This window comes from Populus trichocarpa, chromosome 3, assembly GCF_000002775.5.
Source record: "Populus trichocarpa isolate Nisqually-1 chromosome 3, P.trichocarpa_v4.1, whole genome shotgun sequence".
In the NCBI taxonomy this organism is placed as follows: domain Eukaryota; kingdom Viridiplantae; phylum Streptophyta; class Magnoliopsida; order Malpighiales; family Salicaceae; genus Populus; species Populus trichocarpa.
This window is the reverse complement of record NC_037287.2, coordinates 3,097,091-3,111,907: the sequence shown is the minus strand read 5'-3', so window position 1 is coordinate 3,111,907 and position 14,817 is coordinate 3,097,091. Positions and strand designations below refer to the sequence as shown.

The window sequence follows — 14,817 nt, the reverse complement described above, 5'->3', positions numbered from 1 at the left end:
CTTTGACATGGTATTTGAGCCTTGATGACTAAGCAGTTGCGAGTTCGAATCTCACCATCTTCATTTATTTGATAAAAATTAAGCACAAGGTAATGTGGACCTGTGCAAATTTCAAGTCCAAAAGGTTTTTACTTGAGAGAGTGTGTTAAAGAATAATATAAATCATATTTTGAGACCTTACCTAACAGCTTAAACTATTGGGTTAAGATGGTTCTTGGACACAAATACACTACATTAAGATTTATTTTTTATACAAGTTGAAATTAAAGCATATATCATCCCTTCTCAAGCTTGAGCGGAAATGGTGTAACGGACCCATCTCGTAGAAAAAAACGCTTGATAGCAATGACCTTACCTCAACCTTTTATTCATGTTTTTCCACAAAAGACTTTTGACTTGGGGTCAACTTGTCGGTTACTAAAATCACTTTAATTATTCTTTCAATCTTCCCGTGTGATTCACTGCTTGGTGATTCTAAAGTCACCTATTTAATATTTAGTACATTATACAACTAAATTTATTCTTTCACTCGCTATTTATTATATATTCAATTCGTTAATAGTTAGAAATACAAAAGAGACAAAGACAATTACTAATGTATTTATAACCAGAAAACTTAGTGATTAATAAATTATCTTTGCTAGTTTTGTTATAAAATAATGATGTTAGAGTTAATTGTTTTTAGATGAGTATGGATTAATTCTGTTTTATTTTTAATTTTTGAATTATAAAAATATAAATAAATTTAAAATAAATATCTTTTTACAATAGTCTTAAAGTAAAATTTGTACTTTTAAAATAAAAAATATATAAAAGCATGTTTTTTATGTTCCCACTATTTTTGTATTTTATATCATGCTAATTAAATGTTGCCTGGTTAACATAACACTAAATCATAATAAAATAAATTAATTGTGGAATGGCATGGTAGTTTTATCTATTTGATTGAATTAAATCTTAAAATAATACAATTTTTTATTAATACTAGTCAATAAGCTAACTTGATCCAAATCTTGATTCGAGTATTAGGCCAATCTATGACCTAAACCCTCATCTAGTTAAAAATCTTGATATATCAATAGGTAATTTGTGAAAAATCTGGATTTGAGGTTGAAGATGAAAAAATTTCAGTTTGGTCCCTCAATTTGTGAAACTTTCAGTTTAATCCCTAAATTTTGAAAAAAAAATCAGTTTGGTCCCTAGAGCATAATCCAAGATTCTAAACAAAATTAAAGAAGAATTATGGGCAAAATTCCAGTATAGTTATGAATATGACATTTTCATTTTGGTCTTTCATCAATTTGATAAAATTATAATTTGACCCTTAAAAATCTGCAAAAATTCCAGTTTGGTCCCTAACTATAATTAATATTAGCTTTTTCCTAATTTTTTAAACCTATTAACTCTTTCACTCTATTATAATCTAAATATATTGATTTAAAAAATAAAAATCACTCCACAAATAATAAAATACTGTTATCAAAACAATTAATTCTCAAGTCAATATACTCCAAGAGGCAGCCATCCTTGCAAGAAACCATCATTACTAAAACCATCAGCATCAGAAGGAACAGCCCCATCTTATAAATGCTGATCAATTGATATAGAGGATAGTAAGGAGGTTTAAGCTTTTATAGAGGACTTTACGGACCCATGCTGTGGAAAAAAAATGCATGATCCCATCCCACGGAGTCCAATTACTTGTAACAGCATTCCCAATTAAAGCAAAGGTTTTTTTCGTGATCTGAGTAATGAGAATATAATAATTTTAAATAAAATAAATAAAAATAAATTATGAATTTTAATTTTTAATAAATTTATTATTAAATTAAAAAATTAAAAAAAAATCAATATAAAAAAAACACAAAAAATAACATTTCAAAATAAAATTATGAATTTAAATAAAATTATGAAAATATAAACAGTAATTTCACAAAGTCTTTCTAAACTCTGATTGCTCTAAAATTTTAACTTGTGATATAAATACATATTAGGAGATTATAAAATTTCAGTCTAATTCAGTAGTTGAATTTAAAGGTATAATTGATATCATAAAAATAAATTATATTTTTTATATATATAAAAGCAAAACAAAACATTATTTGGACATAATAGAATGGCCGGAATAGAACCGAAATATTCTAGTCAAAATTTAGTTGAAATTCATGCATGTAAGGAGATAATATTCTAAACAAGATGAAATATTTTCTAATTTATTCCATTTTTTAAATTGAAATAAGATATACCTCCCATTCTGGACGTGACATAGTGAATTAAAAACCATAGCTTTTAGAGCCCCAAGCGTACGGCCCCATCTCGTGGGAAAAATTGCATGATGACAATGGTATCACTGACCCATCTCGTGGTGGATAATTTGTTGCAATGTCCTCTCCATCAAAATCCTTTTTGTTTTGAAAAGCATTATATATATATATATATATATATATATATATATATATATATATATATATATATATATATATATATATATATATTAGTTTTCAAGTTTTGATATATAAGTTCATAGCTCTTAAAGACAAGAAATATACCACAAGATTTAAAACTATTTTATATTTCATTAAAATAAATAAATAAATTACTTATATGGTTACAATATTTTTTTCTTAAGAAAATAAATTGATTTCTTTGTGTTAATAACATTTAAGGATTTCTTCCAATCAAATAATCAAATTTATTTTAATTAAAAATTTTCCAATCAATAACAGCATTCTCAATTGAACCAAAGTATTTTCACGAACCCATCTCGTGGAAAAAATGCATGATGGCAACAGTCTCAGGACCAATGTGCAGATGGAAATGGTCTCACGAACTCATAAATGCTTAGGGGGCAATGGTCTTATAGACCATCTCACTGGCGTGGAAAAAATTGCAGATGGCAAAAGTCTCACAAACCCATCTCACACTGCAAATTCCCATTCATCTTACGTGTTGGTTGTGTTACAAAAAATAGACTATTTAGAAAGAAAAAGAAGAAGATTTATTGTCATGACAATGACAAGAAGTATTTTAGAAATAATATCATTTGTGGTTCATTTTATCAACGATACTCTTTGATTTTGCCATCGCCATCAAAATTAAGGCATGATTTTCCACAAGTTATTTCCATAAAGAAAGTAGCAAGTCTTCTATATTCGTCTTTGTCATTCAAAGTTAGCTGCCTAGTGTTAACCTTTGATTCATATTTTTTCAAAAAAAAAAAAAAAAAAACAGACATGGGTTCAACTTTATAAGAAGGAATACAAGTTTTCGGTTAATTACTTTTATGCAATTCAATTTTTTCTACAATGTGGTTTTAATCAGCGTTGTTAAATTTAATTCAAGCCTAACATTTTAATTTGGAACCTAACCCGATTTAGGTTTAGAAAAAACCAAGTGAGAGTTGACTCAATTAAGCCTAGTTGACCAGATAAATCAACCCCCCACTTAGAGCACGTTTGGGAACGCGGCTGCGGCGGCGTTCCCAAAAAATTTGAATTTTTTTTTAACTAAAATTTAATATGGTTTGTATGGTTTGGATCGTTTTGATGTGCTGATGTCAAAAATGATTTTTAAAAAATGAAAAAACATCATTGACATGCATTTTGGCACAAAAAGTTATTTGAAAAGCACCCACAACCACACTGCCAAACATGCTCTTAGTCAACTCAGTCAGAAACTAGTTTTACTTTTTTTAACTACGCAGTTTTGATTTTTTCTAAAAAGAAATCTTAAAATGATATAATTTTGGATTAACACCATTCAACATAAGCTAACTTGTTCGATTTATGACCCAAATCTTGATTCGAATATCAGGCCAATTTATGACCTAAACCCTCATCTGGAAATTAAATCTAATCATGTTAAATAATTTTGGTTTTAATGAACAAGATATTCTTAAGAAAAATGTCATATATAAAACATTTAATCGCATCCAAATTGAAACATTCACAAATTGATATAATAGTTATTAATATTTATTTTTAATATATATAAAATGAAAGATTTTAATAATTGTTTAATATTGTTAAATCACATATGTTTTTATGGTTTTTTCTTTAATTTCTTCTTTTAACATTGAATTTGCTTATCCCGATCTCATGATCTGGGTCATAGACTTGATGCGTTAACTCAAGTTCTTTTTAATATATATGTATATGTATATGTATATGTATATGTATGTATGTTATTACTTCCTCCCCTGTCTTGTATATACTGTCCTCTGTTTTTCTTTTATGCTAGCTAGCCTCTAATTTTGGCTCTAATAACTCGACAATTTCTCTAATGTGCAAAGGAGTGTTTGACGTGCTAAGGATATAGAGCCTTCCTTCTCTCCTTCTGGTCAATCGTCTTGGAGAGCCTATGCTTTTGCCTTGTTCAAGACTCCTATCTTATCTTAGTTATTCAACACATATGAAGAAATTTTCCAAAATCATTTCTTGACATAACATCTCACCCACCCCTCAGCCCTTTGTCAAGTCCTCCGTCACTCTGTAACATCTCATATACAGTTTCCTAAAGGTCTGAGGAATCGAACAAAGAGGGCAATGATTGGGCATCAATCTTGAAACCACAATGATCCGATGAACGAGAGCCGCTAGTGGGGAAGGATTCACGCATCTCTGTTTTTGTGTATTTCTCATGCTCTTTTTCACTGTACAACAGAACTTTTGCCTTTTCAGTTTTTCCTCTTGGACGCTCTTCAATCAATGGAAAGAGGAAACACCACAGAAAGGTGTAAACTGACAAGAAATTCAATGCTCACACTTTGAATTTTAATTTGCATGTTTCGGATCATTGACAGCTATGCATTAAAATTACAGAGTAAAATCTCATTTATCAAGATGGTCTTAATCGGGGATCAAAAACTTGATGGACAGATTGTTAAATAGGAATTCTTTATGGAGCTCAGTCGCAGACATATCTAGAGAAGATACAGAGTTAAGGATATGTTTATACAAATTAATTTTTTTACGACCCTCCTTTTCAACTGAAATCTTGAAGGATAACACAAGAAGTATATATCATTTTCTGACAATATTAGTGTAAGGTAAAACTATAGAGAAAGTGAAGAAAATTTTAGAGCAAAAGACGACATTTTTCCAACCCACTAATTAATTCCTTCAAAGAGGAAGATTCTCTATTTCTTGAAAGGCTAATTTTGCACTACATTTAAAATTTAGGAAAACTAAATCTATGATTTTTTTTATAAATTGATTTTATTGTTATTTTTTTATCGTCCCATATATACCTTGAGTAAACCTTACTTTTAATAATTATTTCGATAAATAAAACATTTATTTTTAATCTTATTATTAGTTTTTTCTTAATTTTTTATGATAATTGAGGAATATATATATATATTAATACCGAAAAAACACCCAAGTTTAAATGACCAGCCATTAAAATTAATGAATCGGTGGTTGCATTCTAACACACTACATTAAGATTTATTTTTTATACAAGTTGAAATTAAAGCATATATATATCATCCCTTCTCAAGCTTAAAATTAAAGCATGATTTCTAGACGTGATTTCCATAAAGATAGAAGGGAGGGCTAGCATCCATCATCTTCATGGAAAGTGAGCTGGCCATCGTCAACCATTTATTCATGTTTTTCAACAGAAGACTTTGACTTGGGGTCAACTCGTCGGTTAATTACTTTTATGCAATTCAATTTTATTTTTACAATGTTAGTAAAATCACTTTAATTATTCTTTCAATCTTCCCGTGTGATTCACTGCCTTCTGGGTGATTCTAAAGTCGCATATTTAAACTTTAGTACATTATACAACTAAATTCTATCAAGAGGAATTCAATGATCACTTAATATCTTTATATTAGTTTTCAAGTTTTGAGATATAAGTTCATAGCTCTTAAAGACAAGAAATATACCACAAGATTTAAAACTATTTTATATTTCATTAAAATAAATAAATAAATTACTTATATGGTTACAATAAATTCCCAATTAAACAAAAGTTTTTCCATGAACCCATCTTATGGAAAAATGCATGATGGTTAACTGTCTCAGGGACCAATGTGCAGATGGAAATGGTCTCACCAACTCATAAATGCATGATGGAAATGGTCTCGAGGAAAGGCAACGCTACAGATGCCAATGGTCTCCGGGACTCATAAATGCATGATTTCCATGGCGGATGGGCGGAACCTTATGATTGTCTGTCGAACCCATCTTGAGGAAAAAAATTGCATGACGGCAATATACCACAAGATTTAAAACTATTTAATATTTCATTAAAATAAATAAATAAATTACCTATATGGTTTCAATATTTTTTTTTCTTAAGAAAATAAATTGATTTCATGTGTTAATAACATTTAAGGATTTTTCCAATCAAATAATCAAATTTATTTTAATTAAAAAGTTTCTAACCAATAACAGCATTTCCAATTAAACCAAAGTTTTTCCACGAACCCATCTCGTGGAAAAATGCATGATGACAACGGTCTCAGGGACCAATGGGCAGATGGAAATGGTCTCACCAACTCATAAATGCATTTAGAGTGATATTTTCACAGTTAGAGACATACAGTAGTTGAGGGAGTTTTATCTGGTGTTGCCTCTGACGCAGACATTATAAGGTCCCCCTCATTTTCATCATCAACAACAATTACTAACTGCAGAGAATCATCACACATTAGTAACTTAAAGCCTTTGAAGTAATGACGTAAGGCCTAAGCATACGAGCTAGACCCAGAAAATTAAATAATAAATCAAGAGGGTGAGCCTTTCCTTGACGAATATCCTCAATGGCCTCTGGGATCGAAGCAAATCCTCTGGCCACAATTTATTGTTAGCACGTGTTTGCAATTTACAACATATATTTTGATAAGCTACTTGTAGAGTAAGGCGCTGTTTTTGTATCTAGCTTTAGGTGATTGCACCAAACATAGACTGAACAAAAGGGACATACAGTGGTGGAGAAATTGGATCCAGTTCCTTTTGATACATGTAACCAGTTTTGTATTTTGCTCACTTTTCAATTTGGTTTCGGTATCGTGTTTTGCAATTATTACTTACTGCTGTTGTTTTGAATTAACTAATCATTTTTTCCCTCGAACTTCCCATATCTTTTTGTTGGAAGCTCCATTTGTATAGCTTTCTTTTTTTATTGTTTTTCTTATTATTGATGTATGTTTGACATTTTTAATATCTTAGAAGAGCACACAGAAAGGTTTATGAGGATTCCATGGGAGGCTACTGATTTTTGCTCCCCATGAGAAGAGCATCTTCTAACAGAGCATTGAATGTCATAACGAGAAAGATTGTCTGTCATTGCACACCCTAGAAAATGCTTCTTTTTTTTTTTTTTAATCTTTTTTCTCACAAGATAAGGTAATTGGCTGTCGTGTGATTTTTATATGGCTTGTGTGTTTTAGATGGGCTTGTGGTGATCACCCAAGAGAATGTCACTTTTAGCATTCTTTTATATATATATATATATATATATATATTTGAAGTTTTTGTATATAATACTGTAGCCACACAATCCACAAGAATAAGATTTATAATTATTCCAAGTTTATTATTATTGATAATTTATGTATTTAATTATATATATATATATATATATATATGATAGTGATGAAACCATGCAAGTAGGGTCCTAAATGATTCTAAATTATAACGAGAGAAGTACAATTATAAATTTGAAAAGATTTTACGTGAAATCACATATAAATGTCGATAAAAATGTTGAAGTACTGCAACAATTTTTTTTTTATTTTTTTAAATTGAATAATTAGTAACCAAAATATAATTAAATGCAAATAGAATAAGTGCTAAACAGTAAAATAAAATAATATTCGAATCCAAGAATATTCCAAAAAGAAATAAATTAATATTCAAATCTCAAAACATAGAACCTGCATAAGATATGCAGATAAAATCATGGAAATGGCCAAAATTGTAGTATAAATAGGACCTCTATGGTTGCCCAAAGACACATAACAAACAACAATATTCTACGTAGTTGTTCATAGAATTATCTAAGATGATGATGAAAAGAATGGGGGCTTGGATGTTGCTAGCAATATTATTGACTTTGGTTGGCGAATGGTATGGTCGTTGTTATGGGTGTTTGGAGGAAGAGAGGATTGGTCTCTTGGAGATCCAATCTTTGATCAACCCACATGGCGTTTCCTGGAGAGATCATTGGGTGGACACCAATAGTAATTGTTGTGAGTGGCGTGGGATCGAGTGTGATAACACTACAAGGCGAGTGATCCAGGTCTCTCTTTTTGGTGAAAGAGATGAGAGCTTGGGCGATTGGGTTCTCAACGCATCTTTGTTTCAGCCTTTTAAAGAATTGCAAAGTCTTGATTTGGGATGGAATGGATTGGTTGGTTGCTTGGAGAATGAAGGTTAGTTCAATGTTTCTGCACTTAATTATAATCATAAAATAAATGAAGGTTGGTTGGTTGGTGTTTAATGTCAATTATCTTGCTTTGATGATTCTCTTCCAGGCTTCGAAGTCCTATCATCAAAACTGAGCAATCTTGACCTACGTGTTAACCAATTTACTAATGATAAAAGCATTTTGTCATGTTTCAATGGTAACCTTTCCACTCTCAAGTCTTTGGATCTTTCACACAATGGGTTGACAGGTGGATCAGGAGGTAGCTTCTATGGTAACCTTTTAGTTATTTATTTAGCTTTGAAACCTTTTCTTTTCTCCTTCTCATATCATGTTTTTTCTATGCGTTTATTTCCTTCCAATATGCTATTGAGAAACATCATGCAGGTTTCAAAGTCTTGTCATCAAGGTTGAAAAAGCTGGAGAACCTTCTTCTATGGGGGAATCAATTCAACGATAGCATTTGTCCATCTCTAACTGGGTTTTCATCCCTCAAGTCTTTAGATCTTTCACACAATCAGCTGACAGGATCAGGTATAATACACAGTTTCTACCTAAATGCTTCACATGACATTCTCTTAATTATATTGTTTCTTTATCAACAAAAATGAGGACGACTTTATATCTACCTAAAGAGGCACTTGGAATTAGGTCCAAGAGGCATATATTTTATTCTTATTTTGGCCCTTTTATGCCATGGGTGATTTTATGGTGAAATATTTGGACTTTGAGAAATAAAACGTGAAAAAGTTTATAATTCTTTAATGCCATGGATAAAATAGGGAAAGTACTTGCTAGAAAACAGAGGCAGTTAGGAACAAATTATAATTACTAAATTAGTGACAACTAAGCATCTTACTAACTAAATAGATAGAGGAATTCAGTTACGAACGGATTTCAACTTACAGATTATTATTATTAGAATGATATTTAACGATTATTATTCTTGTTTTAATTACCGATGGGTTGACAGCTGGATCAGGAGGTAGCTTCTATGGTAACCTTTTAATTATTTAGCTTTGAAACCTTTTCTTTTCTCCTTCTCATATCATTTTTTTCTACGCATTTAATTATTTCCTTCCAATATGCAGGTCTCAAAGTCTTGTCATCAAGGTTGAAAAAGCTGGAGAACCTTCATCTATGGGGGAATCAATACGACGAAAGCATTTTTCCATCTCTAACTGGATTTTCATCTCTCAAGTCTTTGGATCTGTCGTACAATATGTTGACAGGATCAGGTATAATACACAGTTTCTACCTACCTAAATGCTTCACATGACATTCTCTTAATTATATTGTTTCTTTATCAACAAAAATGAGGACGACTTTATATCTACGTAAAGAGGCACTTGGAATGAGGTCCAAGAGGCATATATTTTATTCTTATTTTGGCCCTTTTATGCCAAAAGTGTTGTAATATTTAGATTAAATTAGCAATCAGAAGTTCACTTCAAAACTCTCCTATAAATATATATTTTATATTTATCTTTTTAAATAAATATATTTTTATATATGTTTTTTCTGGCTTGAGATACTTAGTCGAACACAACTCTAAGTTTTTTTTTTTTAATGCATTTGAGTTTGAATGGGTTTTGAATAACATAATAAGAAGCTCTCTCCTAGAATATTATAATTAAGAAAATTGTAATTATTAAAACTTAGAGAAATATCCAATACAAATAACTAGACAGCCAACGAGAGACTGCCAATTTCTTTATGAGAAAAACTCTCGACTGTTTTATAGCCATTTATTATTTCCTCTCTTTTTAATGGGTTTTATATTATTTTGGACCTTTTTTTAATCAGAATATCATTCTGTGGTGGAGGATGATTTTATGGTGAAATATTTGGACAATATGTTGCTATCTAGGATCGATTATTATTCTTGTTTTAATTACCGATGAGATCTTAATTATAAGTTTCTTTATCTTGTTTTGTAAGTCTATCATAACTTAGTTTCCATCTTTATCGACTTTATATCCAAAAATTGTTTTTTTTTCCAATAAGATCAAAATTAGAATGATTAAAAATTATTTCGTAATATTTTATATAATATATTAAATATGCCTTCATGATATTTAAAAATTGTTTCTTAATATTTCCAATAAGATCAAAATTAGAATGATATTTTATATAACGACTTTAACGACTTACTCTTGCAGGTTTTGAGATCATATCATCACATTTGGGGAAACTCGAGAACCTGGACCTGAGCTCTAATAATATATTCAACGACAACATTTTATCACATCTGCGTGGATTTTCTTCTCTCAAGTCTTTAAATCTATCATTTAATGAGTTGACAGGATCGACGACTGTCAATGGTAAAGTTCTGTTATTTACAATACCTTTTGAAATCTCTGGATTTTTCAGGCAATTTGTTGTTTAAAAACTTGATCAAGATAACATTTAATTTCACTACTTACTTGATTGCCTGTTTTCAATTCTACACATCATAGGTTTAAGGAAGCTGGACTTCCTGCAGTCATAGTTTAGTTTCTTAAAATCTTAATTAATAATAATGGCACATGGCTATTCTGCACCACCATTATTTTCTTCATATCTCTTCTTCTTCTTTTTTCACAGGGACTTTCTTCAATTCTAGCACCCTTGAAGAATTGCATCTAGATCATACTTCTCTCCCAATAAACTTTCTCCAGAACATTGGAGCATTGCCTGCTCTTCAAGTCTTGTCTGTTGGTGGATCTGACCTCAATGGCGCCTTACCCGCTCAAGGTAAATTAACAACTTCCATCCGCCTATAATTACATCATCAATAAAAGATTCTTTCAACACTATTTTTGACTGTTTCGAGATAAATTATACAGGTTGGTGTGAATTGAAGAATCTGAAGCAGTTAGATATCTCTGGAAATAATTTAGGAGGTTCACTCCCAGATTGTATGGGAAACTTGTCATCTTTACAACTATTAGATGTTTCTGAAAACCACTTTACTGGAAATATTGCCTCTAGTCCCCTTACCAACCTCATATCCCTTGAATTCCTCTCACTATCAAATAACCTCTTTGAAGTTCCCACTTCAATGAAGCCTTTTTTGAACCACTCAAGCCTCAAGTTCTTCTCTAGTGAGAACAACAAACTAGTAGCAGATCCTGCTGCCTTTCATGATTTGATTCCAAAGTTCCAACTAGTCTTTCTTAGCTTGTCAAAAACAACGGAAGCACTCAATGTAGAAATTCCTAACTTCCTCTATTACCAATACCACTTAAGATTCCTTCATCTCTCCCACAACAACATCACCGGAATGTTTCCATCGTGGTTGCTTAAGAACAATACACGATTGGAGCAATTATATTTGAGCGAGAACTCCTTTGTTGGTACTTTGCAGTTGCAAGATCACCTATATCCAAATATGACCGAATTAGATATATCCAACAACAACATGAGCGGTCAAATTCCAAAAGATATTTGTTTGATCTTTCCAAATCTACAAACCTTAATGATGGCTAAGAATGGATTCACAGGTTGTATTCCTTCTTGTTTAGGAAATATTAGCTCTTTGGAAATGTTAGATTTATCCAACAATCAATTGTCCACAGTAAAACTAGGACAACTAACAACATTATTGTTTCTCAACCTGTCAAACAACAATTTGGGTGGTAACAACTTTTGGGGTCAGATATCAGATTTTCCATTATATGGGTGGAAAAAGTGGATTGTATTGGATTTGAGTTACAATCAATTTTCAGGCATGCTTCCAAGGTGGTTCGTCAATTCTACGGACCTTAGAGTAATTAATTTGTCCAAAAATCATTTTAAGGGTCCGATCCATAGAGACTTTTGTAAGCTTGGCCACCTTGAGTATTTGGACCTTTCTGAGAACAACTTGTCTGGATATATACCATCTTGTTTTAGTCCACCATCTCTAATCTATGTGCATCTATCCAAAAATAGATTGAGTGGTCCATTAACATATGGATTTTCTAACAGCTCTTCCCTGGTTACGATGGATCTTCGAGATAACAGCTTCATCGGCTCCATTCCAAATTGGATTGGCAATCTTTCATCATTGAGTGTTCTTCTTCTAAGGGCTAATCACTTTGATGGTGAGCTCCCTGTTCAGTTATGCTTGTTAGAACAGTTAAGCATTTTGGATGTTTCAAAAAACCAGCTCTCTGGTACAATACCATCATGTTTGGGCAATCTTACTTTCATGGCAAGTTCCCAGAAAGCGTTTGTGGATCTCAATGTTGGTTTTGAATCATGGTCCATAGAAAGAGCTTATTATGAAACAATGGGTCCACCACTAGTTAATAGTATGTACAGCTTGGGAAAGGATTTTATGGTTAACTTTACAGAAGTGATAGAATTTACAACTAAAAATATGTATTATTGTTACAAGGGGAAGATTCTCGGCTACATGTCTGGTATTGATCTCTCCAATAACAACTTCGTAGAAGCAATCCCACCAGAATTTGGAAACTTAATTGAGTTACTATCATTAAACTTATCACACAACAATCTCACTGGATCTGTCCCTGCAACATTCTCAAACCTAAAGCAGATTGAGAGTTTGGATCTTTCTTACAACAACTTGAATGGTGTCATCCCTCCACAACTTACTGAAATTACCATGCTGGAAGTTTTTAGTGTGGCACACAATAACTTGTCAGGTAAGACACCTGAGAGAAAATTTCAATTTGGGACCTTCGATGAAAGTTGTTACGAAGGAAATCCTTTCTTGTGTGGACCTCCATTGCGAAACAATTGTAGTGAGGAAGCAGTGTCATCTCAGCTAGTGCCTGATGATGAACAAGGAGATGATGGTTTCATAGACATTGACTTTTTCTACATCAGTTTTGGTGTATGTTACACAGTTGTGGTGATGACGATTGCAATAGTTCTCTACATCAATCCATATTGGCGACGCAGGTGGTTGTACTTCATTGAAGACTGCATAGATACTTGCTACTATTTTGTGGTGGCTAGTTTTCGCAAGTTCTCCAACTTCAGAAGGTGAATTTGTTACCAGGGAGACGGTCGTTCCTAGTTTGTCATGATTGTTTGTTTAGCTATTGGGTGCTTAATTCTGTAGTGTACTGTCTCTACATCAAATATATTTGTCGGACTTCTCATTCCTGAACCATTAGTAAGGGAGCTGATTTGGATTGGTCATTGACTCGGGTGTGATTACTCTTTCAACTCTCAAGACTTGTCTGAAAATAAATTGCCAAAACCACTACTAAGTTAAAACAAAATATTCTATGCATGTGAGCAACACTTACATCTGCCAATGTTTCAAGGGCGACCCCACCTTAGTTATTCAATCAAAGCATTGAAATTGGAGCAAGAAGATCCACCTCAGTTATTCAATCAAAGCTTGGAGTGCTCGCAGATTGAGGCTGCCTATCGAAACGCTGAAGATTTTCCCGCAGCATGTAGGAATCAAACCAAAGCCCCTTTTAAGAAAATTTAATCTGCCTGTCGAAACGCTGAAGATTTTCCCGCAGCTTGTAGGAATTAAACCAAAGCTCCTTTTGAGAAAAGTTAATCCCTGTTGAAACGCTGAAGATTTGCCCTCATAAAAATCTGCCTTGTGTTTAAAAAAACACCTCCCTTCTGTTTCCTCAACATTTCAGGTCATGTTTGATGTTTGATGCCCCAGGCAGGAAAAAGGACAAAATTCTAGAAGAGATGATTCAACATGACAAGCTCAAATATTTTGGCTTGGATTTGTAGCAAGTCCTGTGAAATTTTTGCTACAATATCATTCTCTCTTCCCCCTTTTCTTTTCTTAAAATCTCTCGTCCCGCATCATCATAATTGGTTGTGACATGGAAACCCCAGATAAAGATGAAAGAGAACCATGCTGCAAGCTTGACATATTGTTCTGCTGCATTGTTGGTATAGAACCTTGCACATTCAATGATTGCAACTGGGGATTTAGTTGATTTTCATGGGACTGCAATTGATGAACTGGAGGCTGGGGAAGTTGTCCGAGCTGTAGATTAGGAATAGGCCTCCTGAATCTGCTTGGGTTTAGAAAACTTACAATCTGCTTCTCATAGGAACCCAATTTCTCCTTGAAACTAGGTGTGACGTTGTTTTTAGAGAACTGTAAGAATGTTATCAAGCGCTCCAACATGACCTTGAAAACCTCCAGCTTTTCAAGCTGTTCTGACTTCGGTTGTTGCGAATGAGAGTCAAGCTGAAAAGCAAAGTTAACATACACGAGAATTAAAAATTACATTGATCCTTTGTAGCAAAACATTAGTGAAAAAAAATGTTTCTATTCCAATTCTTCTGTGTCGATGCATGGTTGTGGGGGCGGTTGGGGCGAGGGGTAGGTGATTAGTGCAGATGATACAGTGACAGGCAATGCTGATGATGAAAACAAATTAATACAAAAGCTCAACATAGGGAAATTGCAGATAATCATGCATGGACAGCTAATCCAGAAGAAATTGCAGAGACAAT

General features: G+C 32.4%; 2 protein-coding genes across 13 annotated transcripts in view; one reads left to right on the top strand and one right to left on the bottom strand.

Annotated features, from left to right (window-relative positions):
- LOC18096661 (receptor-like protein 56) overlaps window positions 1-13,519 on the top strand; it is a 110,235-nt gene extending 96,716 nt beyond the window's left edge. For 3 of the 12 annotated variants that reach the window (XM_052450950.1, XM_052450949.1, XM_052450948.1), the window contains 6 exons: window positions 8,639-8,653; window positions 8,767-8,913; window positions 9,471-9,617; window positions 10,542-10,703; window positions 10,966-11,115; window positions 11,208-13,519. In XM_052450950.1, the coding sequence (XP_052306910.1) occupies window positions 8,639-8,653; window positions 8,767-8,913; window positions 9,471-9,617; window positions 10,542-10,703; window positions 10,966-11,115; window positions 11,208-13,360 (2,774 nt within the window). In that variant the 3' untranslated portion in view covers window positions 13,361-13,519. Of the gene's footprint in view, window positions 1-7,924; window positions 8,387-8,488; window positions 8,654-8,766; window positions 8,914-9,352; window positions 9,377-9,470; window positions 9,618-10,541; window positions 10,704-10,965; window positions 11,116-11,207 lie in introns of those variants that run through there. The other 9 variants (XM_052450955.1, XM_052450952.1, XM_052450951.1 and 6 more) reach the window with 9 other exon arrangements.
- The window catches only part of LOC18096666 (mediator of RNA polymerase II transcription subunit 15a), a 116,689-nt gene that overhangs the window by 86,112 nt on the left and 15,760 nt on the right, over window positions 1-14,817 (bottom strand). The gene's annotated exons all lie outside the window — the stretch shown is intronic.